This window comes from Carica papaya, chromosome 7 (genome assembly GCF_054855325.1).
Source record: "Carica papaya isolate Zhongbai chromosome 7, ASM5485532v1, whole genome shotgun sequence".
NCBI classification, from domain to species: Eukaryota; Viridiplantae; Streptophyta; class Magnoliopsida; order Brassicales; family Caricaceae; genus Carica; species Carica papaya.
Window position 1 is genome coordinate 10,415,338 of NC_142315.1, and position 14,112 is coordinate 10,429,449.

General features: G+C 32.6%; 1 protein-coding gene across 2 annotated transcripts in view; it reads left to right on the forward strand.

The window, feature by feature from the left end:
* The first annotated feature begins 3,587 nt into the window (after window positions 1–3,587).
* Window positions 3,588–14,112, forward strand: part of LOC110812022 (BRCT domain DNA repair protein) — a 33,918-nt gene continuing 23,393 nt past the window's right edge. Inside the window, exons 1-3 of one of the 2 annotated variants that reach the window (XM_088207787.1) lie at window positions 3,588–4,454; window positions 4,895–4,983; window positions 5,178–5,280. In XM_088207787.1, coding sequence (XP_088063913.1) covers window positions 4,247–4,454; window positions 4,895–4,983; window positions 5,178–5,280 — 400 coding nt within the window. In that variant the 5' untranslated portion in view covers window positions 3,588–4,246. Of the gene's footprint in view, window positions 4,455–4,891; window positions 4,984–5,177; window positions 5,281–14,112 lie in introns of both variants that reach the window. The other variant, XM_022038681.2, reaches the window with a different exon arrangement.

Sequence of the window (14,112 nt, forward strand, 5' to 3'; positions counted from 1 at the left end):
CGAGGAAGCACAAGATATAAGAGCCATTCAATAAGTCTTTTATAACTTGTAATTTAGCTTTCATGGTTTTATACCAATGAGAATTAGTAATTGCTTGCTTGTAAGATTGAGACTCCAAATTGTTAATTACTGCCATGACAAAAGTTTTGGTTGATAAAGAAAGATGGTTATACCTAAGATGATAAGATAATTGATATAAAGTAGAAAATTTAAAAATTTCAGATGATCTTTGTAAAATAAAATTACAACGATAATCTTCCAAATAAGAAGAGACATGTACTGATATGGAAGATTGTCTCACGAACAATCTTGCTTCCTAGATGGTGCATTATTTTTGTTGTTTGTATCATGAAGAAGACCAATTATGGTTACTAGTTTCTACCAAGTGATTGACAAGTAATAAGAAATCATTTACATTCTTACTTAAAGCTAGATTTGAAAAATTATCTACCCAAACATCTTCACAAGAATTTGAAAAGGGAAATAATTTTCATGATAAATTACATCTTTTGAAACAAAGATTTGTTTTATTTGAAAACAAATAATTTATACCCTTTCACCTCCTTTGAAAATCCAGGAAAAACACATATTTTAGCTCTTGGATCATATTTGGTTATATAATTCAACAAAGTTAAAGTAAAAGCTAAACAACCACAAACTCAAAAATAAAAATAATCCACAAATTTATTATACAATGGTTCATATGAGAATTTACTATATATAAAAGACATGAGAGTTCTAATAATAAAAAATACTATAGTAAAAATGCATTTAGTTTATAAACAAATTGGAATCTTAAATTGAAAATAAAGAGCTCAAGCATAATTTAATAAATACTGATGCTTTTGTTCAACTACAGAATTATGTCATGGTGTATCTACATAAAAAAATTGATGCACAACTCCCTTTTCATATAGAAAACCAGTGAAGGCCACGTCTTTAGCATTATCGGATCTAATTACTTTAACAAAAGTCTTAAATTGATTACTAACCGTATTAAATAAATCATGGATAACATCAAGTACATAAAATTTATTACAAAGTAGATATATCCATGTGAATCTAGAGCAAATTTGTTATGAAGTACCATAATGAATTCTTAAAGCTTAAAGAAATAAAGAGATAAATACATACACATGAGACATGTGTTGTTCAATTGCTCAGAATTCTGTACAGTTATAGCCAAAATCCCTTGACAACACCACAATTAGCTTTTAATATTGAGAAGAATCAAGATTATGAATAAAATACCAATATCATGTTGTTTATCCTCATGATGCGCCATAGTTTGGTTAGTATTTTCAATTCCTCGCTTTTGTTTGTACTTGTAACGAGGTGGATATTAGTGTATTTCATAACATCTTACTATTGTGTATATGTGAATTTTATAGTTAGTGCAACGAATCGTTCCTTTTTATGATTTTTGACAACATCAAAACCTTCTTTCTTGAAGTCATTAACTTTTATCATAAATGCCATTTTAATAACTGGAGTCAACTTTATTAACTTCAAGTTTACAGCTCGCTAAGGTCTTTTTAGATCATAAGGAAATACCTACTTTATTGGTGGAATCAGGTTCAACATAAGTAATTTTTTACAAAAATGAGAAAAAGAATCATTAAGTTCTATGAGAAATGATATAATTTTTTCCATTTGAAAGTAATTGTTCAACTCATTGACTTCATTGCATATACATTTTCTACGTGAATAACTTGACCTAAATTTACTCAGTTCTTCCCATAATATTTTCAACTTTTTTGAAATACATGCTAATTGAGTCTTGATTTTGAATGTTATTGATTAAACCATGTCCCAACTGAAAAAATTTGAGGATCTTTACTTTACTAAAAATGATTTCAAATACCACTCTGTATTTCACGAAATAATTCGGGCAATAATACTTGTTGAAATTTCTTTAAAAATAGACTTCAAAATCTAATGAATTATTATATTGTTGTTACGAATCCAAGAATTAAGGAGATTTAAGTCCAAATAATTTGGTTTAAAAAAATAAGGATTGAATGGATCCTTGATGGTTGACTTAATGTTTTATATTTAAAAAATGATTCCTTGTTTCTTTTGAGAAGAAAGGAAATTTTTTCCCCGAGATATAGACACAATTAATGCTTTAACATTATATTGCTTAAAAGAGAGAATATTTTTATTAATTGGTAAAGTGAATACAAGGTAATTTATATAGCTACGTAGACATCAACTAATAAAGTATAGAGAATTAAATAAAGTGCAAAGCTAAATTATCCTCTAATAAATATTTTTTTTATATGTAGATTTGTATTAGTTCTTTATATAATATGTTCTTGAAAATAAGCTTCGCCAAGAAGTGAAGACTGAGAGATGAATCAAATAGAAAGAGAGTTGCCTCTTCTTCTTGAAAAAGAAACTAGGAGATGGGAGGAAAAAAAATACTAGAGGGACATAAAAAAAAAATATTTTTAAAGAAAATGATACGCTGAGTATCTTAATAAATTTAAACATATTAATTTAATATATTTTACAATAAATATTAGAATTAAGGATGATAAGAAGATTAGTCTAGTATGAATCTTATCGAACTCAATTTAACTTTCCTTAATAAAAAGTAAATCCAAACTTTCTTTGACCTCATACGAGTTTGAATTTTTTTAATTTTTTAGACCGTATCAAGTTTATTAACTATCCGATTCGAATCCAATCTGGTTATTTTGTTATATTAATATAAATATAATTATATCTATATTAATAAATAATTAAAAATATATTTTTAAATATATATAATAATATATAAAAATTATCTTTATCAATATAAATAAAATTATATTTATTAATATAATATATTTTATTTATTAATATAGATATAAATATGTTTGTACTAATAAAAAAATAAAGAATACATATACATGACAGATTGAGTTTGAACAAGTTTTGAAAGGTTAATCCGAATTTACTCCAATATACTCTTCTCTTCTTGCCAATTGAAATTCGAGCTGACTCGAACAATTTAGCAAAAAAAAAATTATATGAGGTTAAATTCGAAAGAGTCAGATTAAACAGATTCAGTACAAAAATATTATTTTTACCTTGAGAAATAAAGTTTTTATAATGTAATTTGGAATCTCAATAAAATAAATTGTATTTTTTGTAATATTCAAATGCAATCACAATTTTTTTTAGAATAACACAAATCTAAGTAATGTTTGAATAATTTGTTATATTTAAAAGAATAAAAGAGTTCCTTTAAAAAATAAGTAAAATATTTATAAGCTCTCAAAAGTTCTTTTTTAAATAATTTTTAAAGTAATTGTCCTAAAAGTATAAATTAATTTTAAAACGTTGTTTATATTAAATTTATACTTAAATGACTTATAAGAAAAAGCTTTTTTAGAATTAAAATAAATCAAAATCATCCGCCTAAAAAATGGTGTTAGTGCAAGAGCGTCCTTGAGGTGCGATGCAGATGTTGACCGACTTAGGTACAACATTGTCCTAAATTTGAACACGTGTCATGGTACATTCGTAATTCCATCAAAAGCAGATACCCATTTTGGAGATTATAGAAGAAAAAGGAAAATAAAAGAAAGCTTTTGATTTGAAGTTGAGCACGGGATTCATTCACTGCTGAAAAAGAAGAGAAAAGAAAGCACAAAAACTGCCTGTGCTCATTTTGCCATTGTTCTCTGCTCCTCTCTTCTCTGCAACTTTAAATCCATGGTGGCGATTCTTGTTTTCTATTTTTGAACGCCTCAATAAAGCCAAACCCAAAAACCCAAAAGCATAAACCAAACTACTCTCGTTCTCTCTCTCTGAGTCAAACAGACAGAGAAAAGAAAAGAGTGCCTTGTTCAAAAAAATTCGACTTTTCTCGGAGCCTTTTGTGTTGAAGATCTTCAAAATTCTCAATTTGTCTCTAATCCGTCTCTCAATTCTCCTTTTTCTTCTTTTACCCTCTCTTTGGTCTTCAATTAATTCCTTTTGCTCATAAAAGTTTCTTCTTCTTATTCTCTCTGACTCTCTTTGCTCGTTTTCTTTCTTCACTTGCATTTGCGTACACTGCCATTTGTTTATGCCGTTAAACTCTCGTCCTCGTTTTGATTAATTTTGCTCACTTTTTTCATTTTCGAAATGTTCTTCCTGCCTATTAATTGTCCGCTTTTAATATTTATGTGATGATTCTGTTCTCTCCCTACTGAATGATGGTTAAGTGGGTTTGTGTAAACTCTAGCGCTCGCGATTTTAGCAGGAACCAAAAATGGGTGGTCTTAGGAGAGTAGAGATAATTGAAAGCAAAGGTTGTTCGAGGCTTTTTGTTGGGTTATCTTCTTCGGTTCCTTCTTTCAGGGGTCTGCAATCTTTTGAACCGATGACTCCTGCTCCTTCATCTGTTGAGTCTGAGTCGGTGGTTCGTTTCAACGGTCCGTTTTCTGATTTGGTTATATGTGTCACCGGTCTATCCAAAGGTATAGATATATATCACACCTCTGTTTATTTTCTTTTGAGATTTTGATTCTGTTCTAATATAGGTTCCTTTTTTCCTTTTTACACTTTAGGTCAATTTCTTTACTATTCATTATACACTTTATTCCTTGGTGTGTCTTAGGTGTCAAATAAAAAAGGGTCAAGAAGATAAGCTTTGTAATTGGAATTATTTGAGATTTTTGTTTGTGAATCCATGAAATTTTTATGGAGATAGGTGCTTAGTCTCTGACATCTAATGACCTCAAGCCTAGCTGTTTTTATGCTGTTGTAGTACGAGTTGTTTCGTTTTATGTTCTGTAAAAATGCTTTGAGGTAGCTTACGAGAAGGGAAGTACTATAAGTTGTTTCATTTTGTGAAATAATGAGCACGCATTATGCAAGCCTGTTTTTATCTTCTTATATTCTGATTTTCTTTCAGAAGCGAGGGCACAGGTCAAGGAAGCGACAGAAAGATTAGGTGGTAAATACAGTCCCAATCTTCATCCCCAATGTACCCATTTGGTGGTTCAGATATCCTTATAACACTTGCTAAAAGTTATATAAATTTTAGTATCTTGTCATGTAGTGTGTGTGATGTCTTATACGGATCTTATTTATTTCACGAAGCATATTACAGTGGAGGCTTCTCACCATCCTGAACAGATTTTGCTTGCGTGATCTTCTTGTTGGTGCAAGATTTTTGTGAATTCTTAATCCTTATTTACAGCTTTGCTGGACGCAAGTTCGAGCATGCTTTGAAACATGGAGCAAGGAATGGTCTCTTTGTTGTTACACTGGGATGGTTTGTGGATAGCGTCAAGAGAAATGGTAAATGCAAAGTAAATTTTTTTTGTGGATGATAAAGATAGCTTGTAGAATTTTTAAGCTTGGAAATAATGCTGGTTGACACATGTTGGCTGCTTACTATCCTTGGTGCTTGTGCTATTCATAGAAATATTATGTTATTGGAATGAGTTTGTTTTAGAATATAATTCACGAGTGGATTTTGATGGCAAACGAGAAGATCTTAAAATGGATATACTTAATTAGTGTAGGACAAAGAGAGTTTGAAGATAAAACTTAGAGAGCTCAATAATAAAAACGAATAGTTGGTTTAATAACTAGGATAGAACACCTTATTTATCGGCACCAAAATAGAATCAAAATAGGAAATGTAGAAAATTGATGGCATCACAGGCATTAAAGGAATTTATTTAGGAAATTTACTGTTGGGTTATTTTGCAGTTTATTATTTAATAAGAGTTAAGAGTTTATTCTTATCAGCATTATTTTCTACTTGTAACAGGATTAGTATTCTTAGTTCTACTAATATACTATTTTCTAGTTTAATTCTATTTAAGAAAAATTACTTAAAGATTATATAAATAACTTTGTAATTTTACTTATTGATCATTCAAATATTTAATAATATTTTTGAGAATTTCTCATAATTCATTGTGTTACTCAATCAACTCTTAGGTTTGAAACGTGAGAACTTAAGTGTGATATCTAGGTTTTTTTCCAATTTCTTAGTAGGTAAATTAACTGTAATTTGTCCTACTTCAGTTTGGAACCAAAGTTAAAAGAATCCTAAATCCAGATTCTCCAACCCTATACCCAAACAGCCCCAAACCCATTTAGAAAAATAAATCGCAAATAAAAAAAAAAACCCTTAAACAGCCGTTAGCACTGTTCACTAGCCAACTGGTGGTCATGGTGGTGTCCTGTTGGAGGTGGTTGACACCACCATGACCACCAGCTCAAGAAGGTCCTGGTTGGCTGACCCTTGAAGTCCCGCTGTGAAATTCCAATGGAAACCACCACACTCGCGAGTACAAGCTCACACGGTCGCAATCTCTCGCGAATCCAGACTTCTGCACCATCATGCTCTACTCTGGCCTCCAATCTGCGATCAACTCCTCTAGTTGAGTTGCTTGCTAAACGGTCGCCGCTTTTCAATGACTGGAAACCAACGTGTGAAGCTACGTGCGACCAACCGCGAATAAACCTTGTGCAATCTGTTCGCTTTTGGCTTTTGCTCATTTCCTGTCTCAATCAGACTTTTTTTTAAAGGAGAAATTCTGCTTCAGCAGTGGTGTCTAACATTGAATTAAATGCTAAATTTAAAACACTTGAGGTAACCATTACAGAGAAGGTAGATGTCAAAGTCCCTGATTCTGATAGAAGAGAAGATCCTGATTTCTTTCTCGATTGGCTTAATTCAATGAAAGAATACTTCAACTGGTATAAACATGTTAGATGCACAACTAGTTTGATTTGGCGAGATAGAATTGGTTGGACTTGCAAAAATATGACGGTACACTATTGATGAAAATATAACAAGAAGGAGACAACCAACAATTGAAACATGAGATTAAATGAAAAATATTCTTTGTGAAACTATTTACCTCCAAACTATTTTGACAAACTCCGTGACCAAGTTTATAGTTTAATTCAAGGCAATATGTTAGCAACTGAGATTAAAATCATGATGTATGGGCAATTGACACCCAAAAGTTTGAAGGCCTTAAAATTTGGTCAGTTGGTGGAAGATAATAGTCAAGCAATCTCTTGATTCAAATCATGATTAAGAGCTGAGATGAATAAAGAACTCATCCTACAATTGCGTGTAACTGGATCCTGAACTTATCAAGCTGTCTTTTGGATATAGAAGCTTACTTGAAATATCCAACTTAAAAAAAACTTGAAACCTTCCCTTGAAGGAACTTTAGAATAGATGATGATGTATGGGCAGGTTCTGCACAATGAACTTTAAATAGAGAAAAGTCAATTCCTAATAAAAGAGGTAAGGAATAACATACTTCAGGTGTGGGAAGGCAATGCCCTTAGAAGAATAGCTTGCATATTGGAATTGAGAAAGAGGAAGAAGATGATACAACAAATCAGGGTGATGGTGTTTCTGTTGATGATGATGACTTAATTGATGATGATAGTTGAGTGGATATTTCCCTTGTGTCTATAGTTGGGCGTATCCTTGCAGCACCCAAAATTGAGGATGAAGATTGGGGTCGTACTACTATATTCCAAACTCTTATCGTTTATGGACTAAAAGCTAAAAACTTGTCATCAACAGAGGAAGTTGCATGAATGTAGTGTCAGCTTCAATCATAGAGCGTCTCAAGCTTCTCACAAAAACACATCCACAACCATACTAGGGAGCATGGATTGATGACACAATAATTTCAGTAACTTAACAATATCTTGTCTATTCTCCATGTGGTAAGTATAAAGATACCATCTTATGTGATGTTGTTTCCATGAAAGTAACTCATATTCTTCTTGGTCCCCCTTGCCTACGATTGCAATGTACACCATAATGGAAGAGAAAACACATATTCTTTTTCCATCATAAACAGAGGCATTCTCTTGCAACTTATGAACATAGAAGTTACTAGAAGCTTTAAAACCAAGAAGACTGCAAAATTTGCAACGGCTGATCAAAAGAAACAACTTCGCCTTTTATCAAGAAAGTAGTTTGAAGCGGAAAGTAAATAATCAAAAGTTGTATGCTATTGGAAATCAGGAGGTAAAGGAACTAGTAGCTTGTTCAACAGAAATGACATCATCATAAGTGACGAAGCTACCGTATGACTTTTCTGATATCACTCCAGTAAACTTGCAGAATGAACTTCCTCCACTTTATAGCACTAAACATGCAATTGACTTAGTTCTTGAATCTCAATTGCCTAATCTACCAGTACATTGTATGAATCTAATTGAACATGTTGAGCTTAAGCGACAAGTTGATGACTTATCGTCTGAAGGACATATATTATAAAGTTTAAGTTTGTGTGTTGTGGCAACATTTTTCACACCTAAGAAAGACGGGACCTGGATGGTGTGTTGGTAGTTGTGCAATCAACAAGATCATCGCCAAGTATAGATTTTCCATACTTCATCTTGGTGATATGTTAAATTTTATGGCAGGATTCACGCACTCTTTGAACATATATTTGAAGAGCAGTGTTAGAAGCCTTAGACATGACTCTGATATGTGAAAAAGTAATGAAGCAGAAGAAGAAGAAGATAGAGAAGAGGAAGAAGGTTGAAGAGAGGCAAACAAAGGTATTTTATGGATTCTTTATTTCGATGATTACAGAAAAACAAAAATTAGTATTTTATAGGCTTAAAAGCAATAAAGGAGACGTATTCAACGTCTAGAATCATGCTTGCCGGTATCGCGCAATGAGCTTGAGGTCGGCTAGCGGCCGAAGCTCACGAAAACAAGGGCATCCTGCGTCTGTCCTAACTAGCTCTATCCTTTTACCAATTTGCCTTTAAGGTGAATTTCTTATTTTACTCCTTTTATTACACTCTAAATGGTTTCTTGGCAATACTCTCCCCTTGAGCATCAACCTTGTCCGCAAGGTTGAATTATAGAAATTTTTTCTTCAAGAGTCTTTTCAATTTCCTCCTTGACCATTATTATTTTATTTGCACAATGATATTATAGGAAATAGCTATCTCCACATTTGTAACAGGCTGCTGATCTTCTAGGTTATGCTCCATTTCCTATGTTCCTGAGGGTCTATCATTATATCGATCTTTTTCTGATAAGAGAGCATCATTGCTGGGAAGATAGGGATTCAAAGACAACTCTATTACTAATTGTTCCTACAGTACGACATGTTCGGATACTTGATTAAACGTTTGTGGCTTGAGGAGTCTTATCGTGAGTTGTAACTGCGACTTGAGGCCATTGGTAAAGGTAGATATGAAAAACCTTTATGGAAGTGTTGGTTTATTTGCATTCATTAGATAATGTAAATATTCAAATTGTTCTACATACTCAAGAACGGTACTTGTTTGGTGTAGTTTGGTAAACTTCTCTATGAAGTCTTTCTGTGAGGGTCATTCGAATCGTCGGTAGAGCTCTTCCACAAAATATTCCCAATCTAGGGTATCAACTTTGGCTAGCTACCCATAGTACCATATATTGATGAGTTCTCCTAAATATAGCGACGCAATCTCCACCTTCTATTCATCAAGAGTATTAGGATTATAAAATATTTTTCACATTTTCGAATCCACTTGTTGGGGTTTACCCCTTCAAAAAGAGGAATTTCTACTTTCGGAAGTGCGAAATTGTGGGTCAAACCTCATTGTTGTGGGTGGTCCAATACGGTCCAAAGGCTCCATCGGACTAGTTCGGTTCAAACTGGTTCAGATGGGTTCGAATTGGTCTGTTTCTTCAATTGGTTCGGTGCGATTTTCTCAGTAGAATCGGGTATAAAAAACCTTAACTTGATTCTACCCCCTTATGTAGGCATGCCGTTCGAGAGAGGCAGGACACCCCTGCTTTCGTAAGCTTGGTCGAGGCACGCTGAGCTTCCTTTGGCCTGGCCGACGGAATTTCTGTGGAGCAGATCCAAGATCTAGGTGAGTTGTTGATGCATGACGGAATTTGTTCATTTCGTCCATGAATGCGGAGAGTTTCCGGTCAACCTCCTTCATTGTGATCGTTTTAGGGCTCTCTAGTTTGACGATTGCGACCTTCCCTTTGGACTGAGTTTGTGTGGCAACACCAGCGTAGGATTCGGCCGGTTCGGGCTCTGATCCTACCTAAAACCTTAGACATGATTTTGATATGTGAAAAAGTAAGGAAGAAGAAGATGAAGAAGATAGAGAAGACGAATAAGGTTGAAGAGAGGCAAATAGAGGTATTTTATTGATTCTTTATTTCGATGATTACAGAACAACGAAGATGGGTCTTTTATAGGCTTAAAAGCAATAAAGAAAATGTCTTCAATGGTTGGAATCATGCTTGCCGGAATCGTGCGATGAGCTTGATGTCGGCTGCGGGATGAAATGATGATACTAGGGTGTCAACTGCAGGATGAACTGATGAGCTAGTTAGAGTTTGTCAACCCTAACCCTAATTGGCGCTATCCTTTTACCAATTTGCCCTTAAGTGAATTTCTTAGTTTACCTATATTTTTATTACACCCTAAATGGTTTCCTGGCAAGTGAATATCACTAAATCCGCGTAAGACCAAGAGATGGATGGAAAACAACATCTAAAACTAAATATGGTTTATATGAGTGGTTAGTCATACCATATGAACTGTCTAATGCCCCAAGTACCTTCATGAATCAAGTTTTCTAAGCTTTTAATGAGAAATTTCTTCCTGTCTATTTTGATAATATTCTTATCTTTTTAAAATGAAAGTAAATCAAGGTATTAAAGAAGAAATAAATCAGGATGTTAAAGAGAAAGTAAATCAGAATATTGAAAAGGAAATAAATCAAGGTATTGAAGGGGAAGAAAATCAGGATATAATCAATTACATATCTGTAATTAATTGTGATTAATTGTTTATTTCATTTTCTATCCTAGAAAACCTGTATATATAGGGGTATAATATTTAACAAAATACATCAATAAAAAAAATCATTTTTAACATATTATCAATACTTTAGGTTAATAAGTTCTTAAACTCTTTCACAAACTCGATTAAGCTTTCATTGTCGAAATAGAAAAGCTTGAAAGGGGTCAATCTTAATAGTTGGCCACCACTCTCTTGTCGCCAAACATCACCAACCAACCTTTATAGTCGGCCCTAGAACCAACCGTTGCTCCCTGCAGTCGCTAGTCTCCAACAGTCCACAAGGTATTAAAGAAGAAATAAATCAGGATGTCAAAGAGAAAGTAAATCAGAATATTGAAAAGGAAATAAATCAAGGTATTGAAGGGGAAGAAAATCAGGATATAATCAATTACATATCTGTAATTAATTGTGATTAATTGTTTATTTTATTTTCTATTCTAGAAAACCTGTATATATAGGGGTATAATATTTAACAAAATACATCAATAAAAAAAATCATTTTTAACATATTATCAATACTTTAGGTTAATAAGTTCTTAAACTCTTTTACAAACTCGATTAAGCTTTCATTGTCGAAATAGAAAAGCTTAAAAGGGGTCAATCTTAATAGTTGGCCACCACTCTCTTGTCGCCAAACATCACCAACCAACCTTTATAGTCGGCCCTAGAACCAACCGTTGCTCCCTGCAGTCGCTAGTCTCCAACAGTCCACAAGCACGCACTGACATGCGCAGCTCTCTTTGTTGCCTCCATCGCGATCAAACACAAACGACTTCACGCAGTTAGCCGAGTAAAATTCTTGCAGCAATTTTTTTCTTTGATAATTAATTTCTATTAAATTTTTAAAGGATGTTGGAGAGTAAATCCTAAGTTATGGAAGCAAATTCCAACGTGACAACTTAGATCTTAGTAAATCCAAAGTGGAGGTTGAAAAACTAAGAGTTCAACTTGAATCATTGGAGAAACAAACAGGTACCGATTCATTGACAAACTCAAGTATGAGTTCTACCTCACAGGAACTAAATGTCTCAGATAAATTCTTGAAGAATTCTTGGATTCTTGACTCAGGAGCCGGAGATCATATAACCAATGCTTTCAAATATTTTTGTACATATGTTCCATGTTCGAGTAATAAAAATATTATCACTGCAGATGGTTCTCTCACTACTGTTGCAGGCCAGGGCGACATTAAGCTTAGCCCGACCCTTATCTTGAAAAATGTATTACATGTCCCTAAATTGTGTGCCAATCTTGTGTCAGTAAGTAAACTATCACAAGACTCGAATTGTAAAGTTATATTTGACTCTTCTCATTGTGATTTTGAGGACCGGAATTCAGGGGAAATAATTGGACATGCTGAAGCTAGAAATGGACTCTACTATTTGGATGCATATGAGGGATCTTTCTCTACTATTACTACAAACTTCACAAACAAGATTTAGTTTCGTCATAAGAGATTTGGGCACTCATTATTCTCTATCTCAAAAGTTAATGTTTTCATCATTATTTAAGAATTCGGAATATGGAAGTTTACACTGTGATATCTGTGAGTTTTTTAAAATGTAAACGTGTGATACTTTCCATTAGTAATAAACGAAGTTTAGTTCTGTTTTCATTAATTTATAGTGATATTTGGGAGCCATCATATATACCTAATATTTATGAGGATTGATTGTTTGTGTCATTTGTTAATGATTGCATTAAAGTTACCAAACAATTTTTACTTAAGCTAGATATGATGTTAGCCATGTCATATCTCATTATGATAAAAAACTCAATTTGGAACATCCATAAAAAATTATGTATTGACAATGCCAAATATTTTTTCAATCATACAGTTTCATCATTCTTTCACTGAGAAAGAATTCTTCATGAATCATTTTACGTCCACACTTCACAACGGAACGGAGTAGCAGAATGTAAGAATAGTTACATTTTAACCACCAATAGGGTTTTTCTCTTTCAAAAAAAAAATCTCAAAAAAATATTGGGGCAAAACTATTTTTACTGTCACCTACATTATTAATCGTGTGCCTATGTTTTTGATTTTAAAGTTCTTTTTAAACATTTCAATAGTTTTATCTAACAGTATGTGTCACAAACCATATGTTCTCTCGAATATTTGAGTGTGTTGCCTTTGTTCATATTCATTCTTATCAAAGAGGAAAAGTGGATCTCTCGAACTTAAAATGTGAATCTATAGGATATTTCTCTACTTAGAAAGGGTACAAACGTTACAATGCCTATCAAAAACTTCTGTATGTGAATGTCATATTTATTGAACAAAAATTTTAATTTATCTAATTTTATCTTTAGGGGGAGCTTATATTGGAAAATAAAGATGTAAAATTTATAATGTATTTTAACATACCACCATTGCCACACACCTCAAATCTATCACTATAAGAGAATGTTTAGAATCTATCAGAAAACTCACTATCACAAGAAAACCTTCAAAAATTTATCATCTCAAAAGGTCGCAATAGATTTTAGGTTTTTTCAATACAATGAGACAGATGCCGAATACTAAGGCAAAGCAACTCCAAGAATCTAACATTGATCCTAGAACTGAAGTAAATATCAAAATATTTATACAATTATCTAATAATAATATATCTATTGCATTTAGTAAAAGTACAAGAGAATGCACTGAACATCCTTTATATACTATCTCACAATTTGTATAATTTGATAAATGCTCATCAATTCATAGAAAATTTCTCACAAGTTTAAACAATGAGTATATCCTTAAAATAATATTTGAGACATTATCCTTTAAAATGGAAGAATATTATAAGTGTAGAAATGCAAACACTTGAAAGAACCATACTTAGAAAATGGTGAATCTATCAAAAAGGTAAGAAACCGGTGGTATACAAATGAATTTTCTCAATCAAATAAAAGACGACACGATCAAAATATATAAAGCGACATTGGTGGCAAGAGGCTATACATAGACATATGAAATATACTACCAGGAAACATTCGCACCAGTAACCAAGATGAATGCTGTGTGAATTTTGTTGTCATTAGCTGCCCACTTTGATTTGCAATTACAACGTTTGATATGAAAAATACATTTTTGTATAGAGATTTAGAAGAAGAAATCTACATGGATATTCCATCTGATTTTAACAGAGGAGCAGAATAAAATAAGGTATATAAACAACAAAAAGCTTTGTACATAAATAAGTAATAAGAAAGAGCATAGTTTGGCAGGTTTACAAAGGTAATGATAAATATGAGATTTAAGTAGACTCAAGAAGATCAAGTTCTTTTCATCAAACACTCAGAGACAAGAAGAGTTACA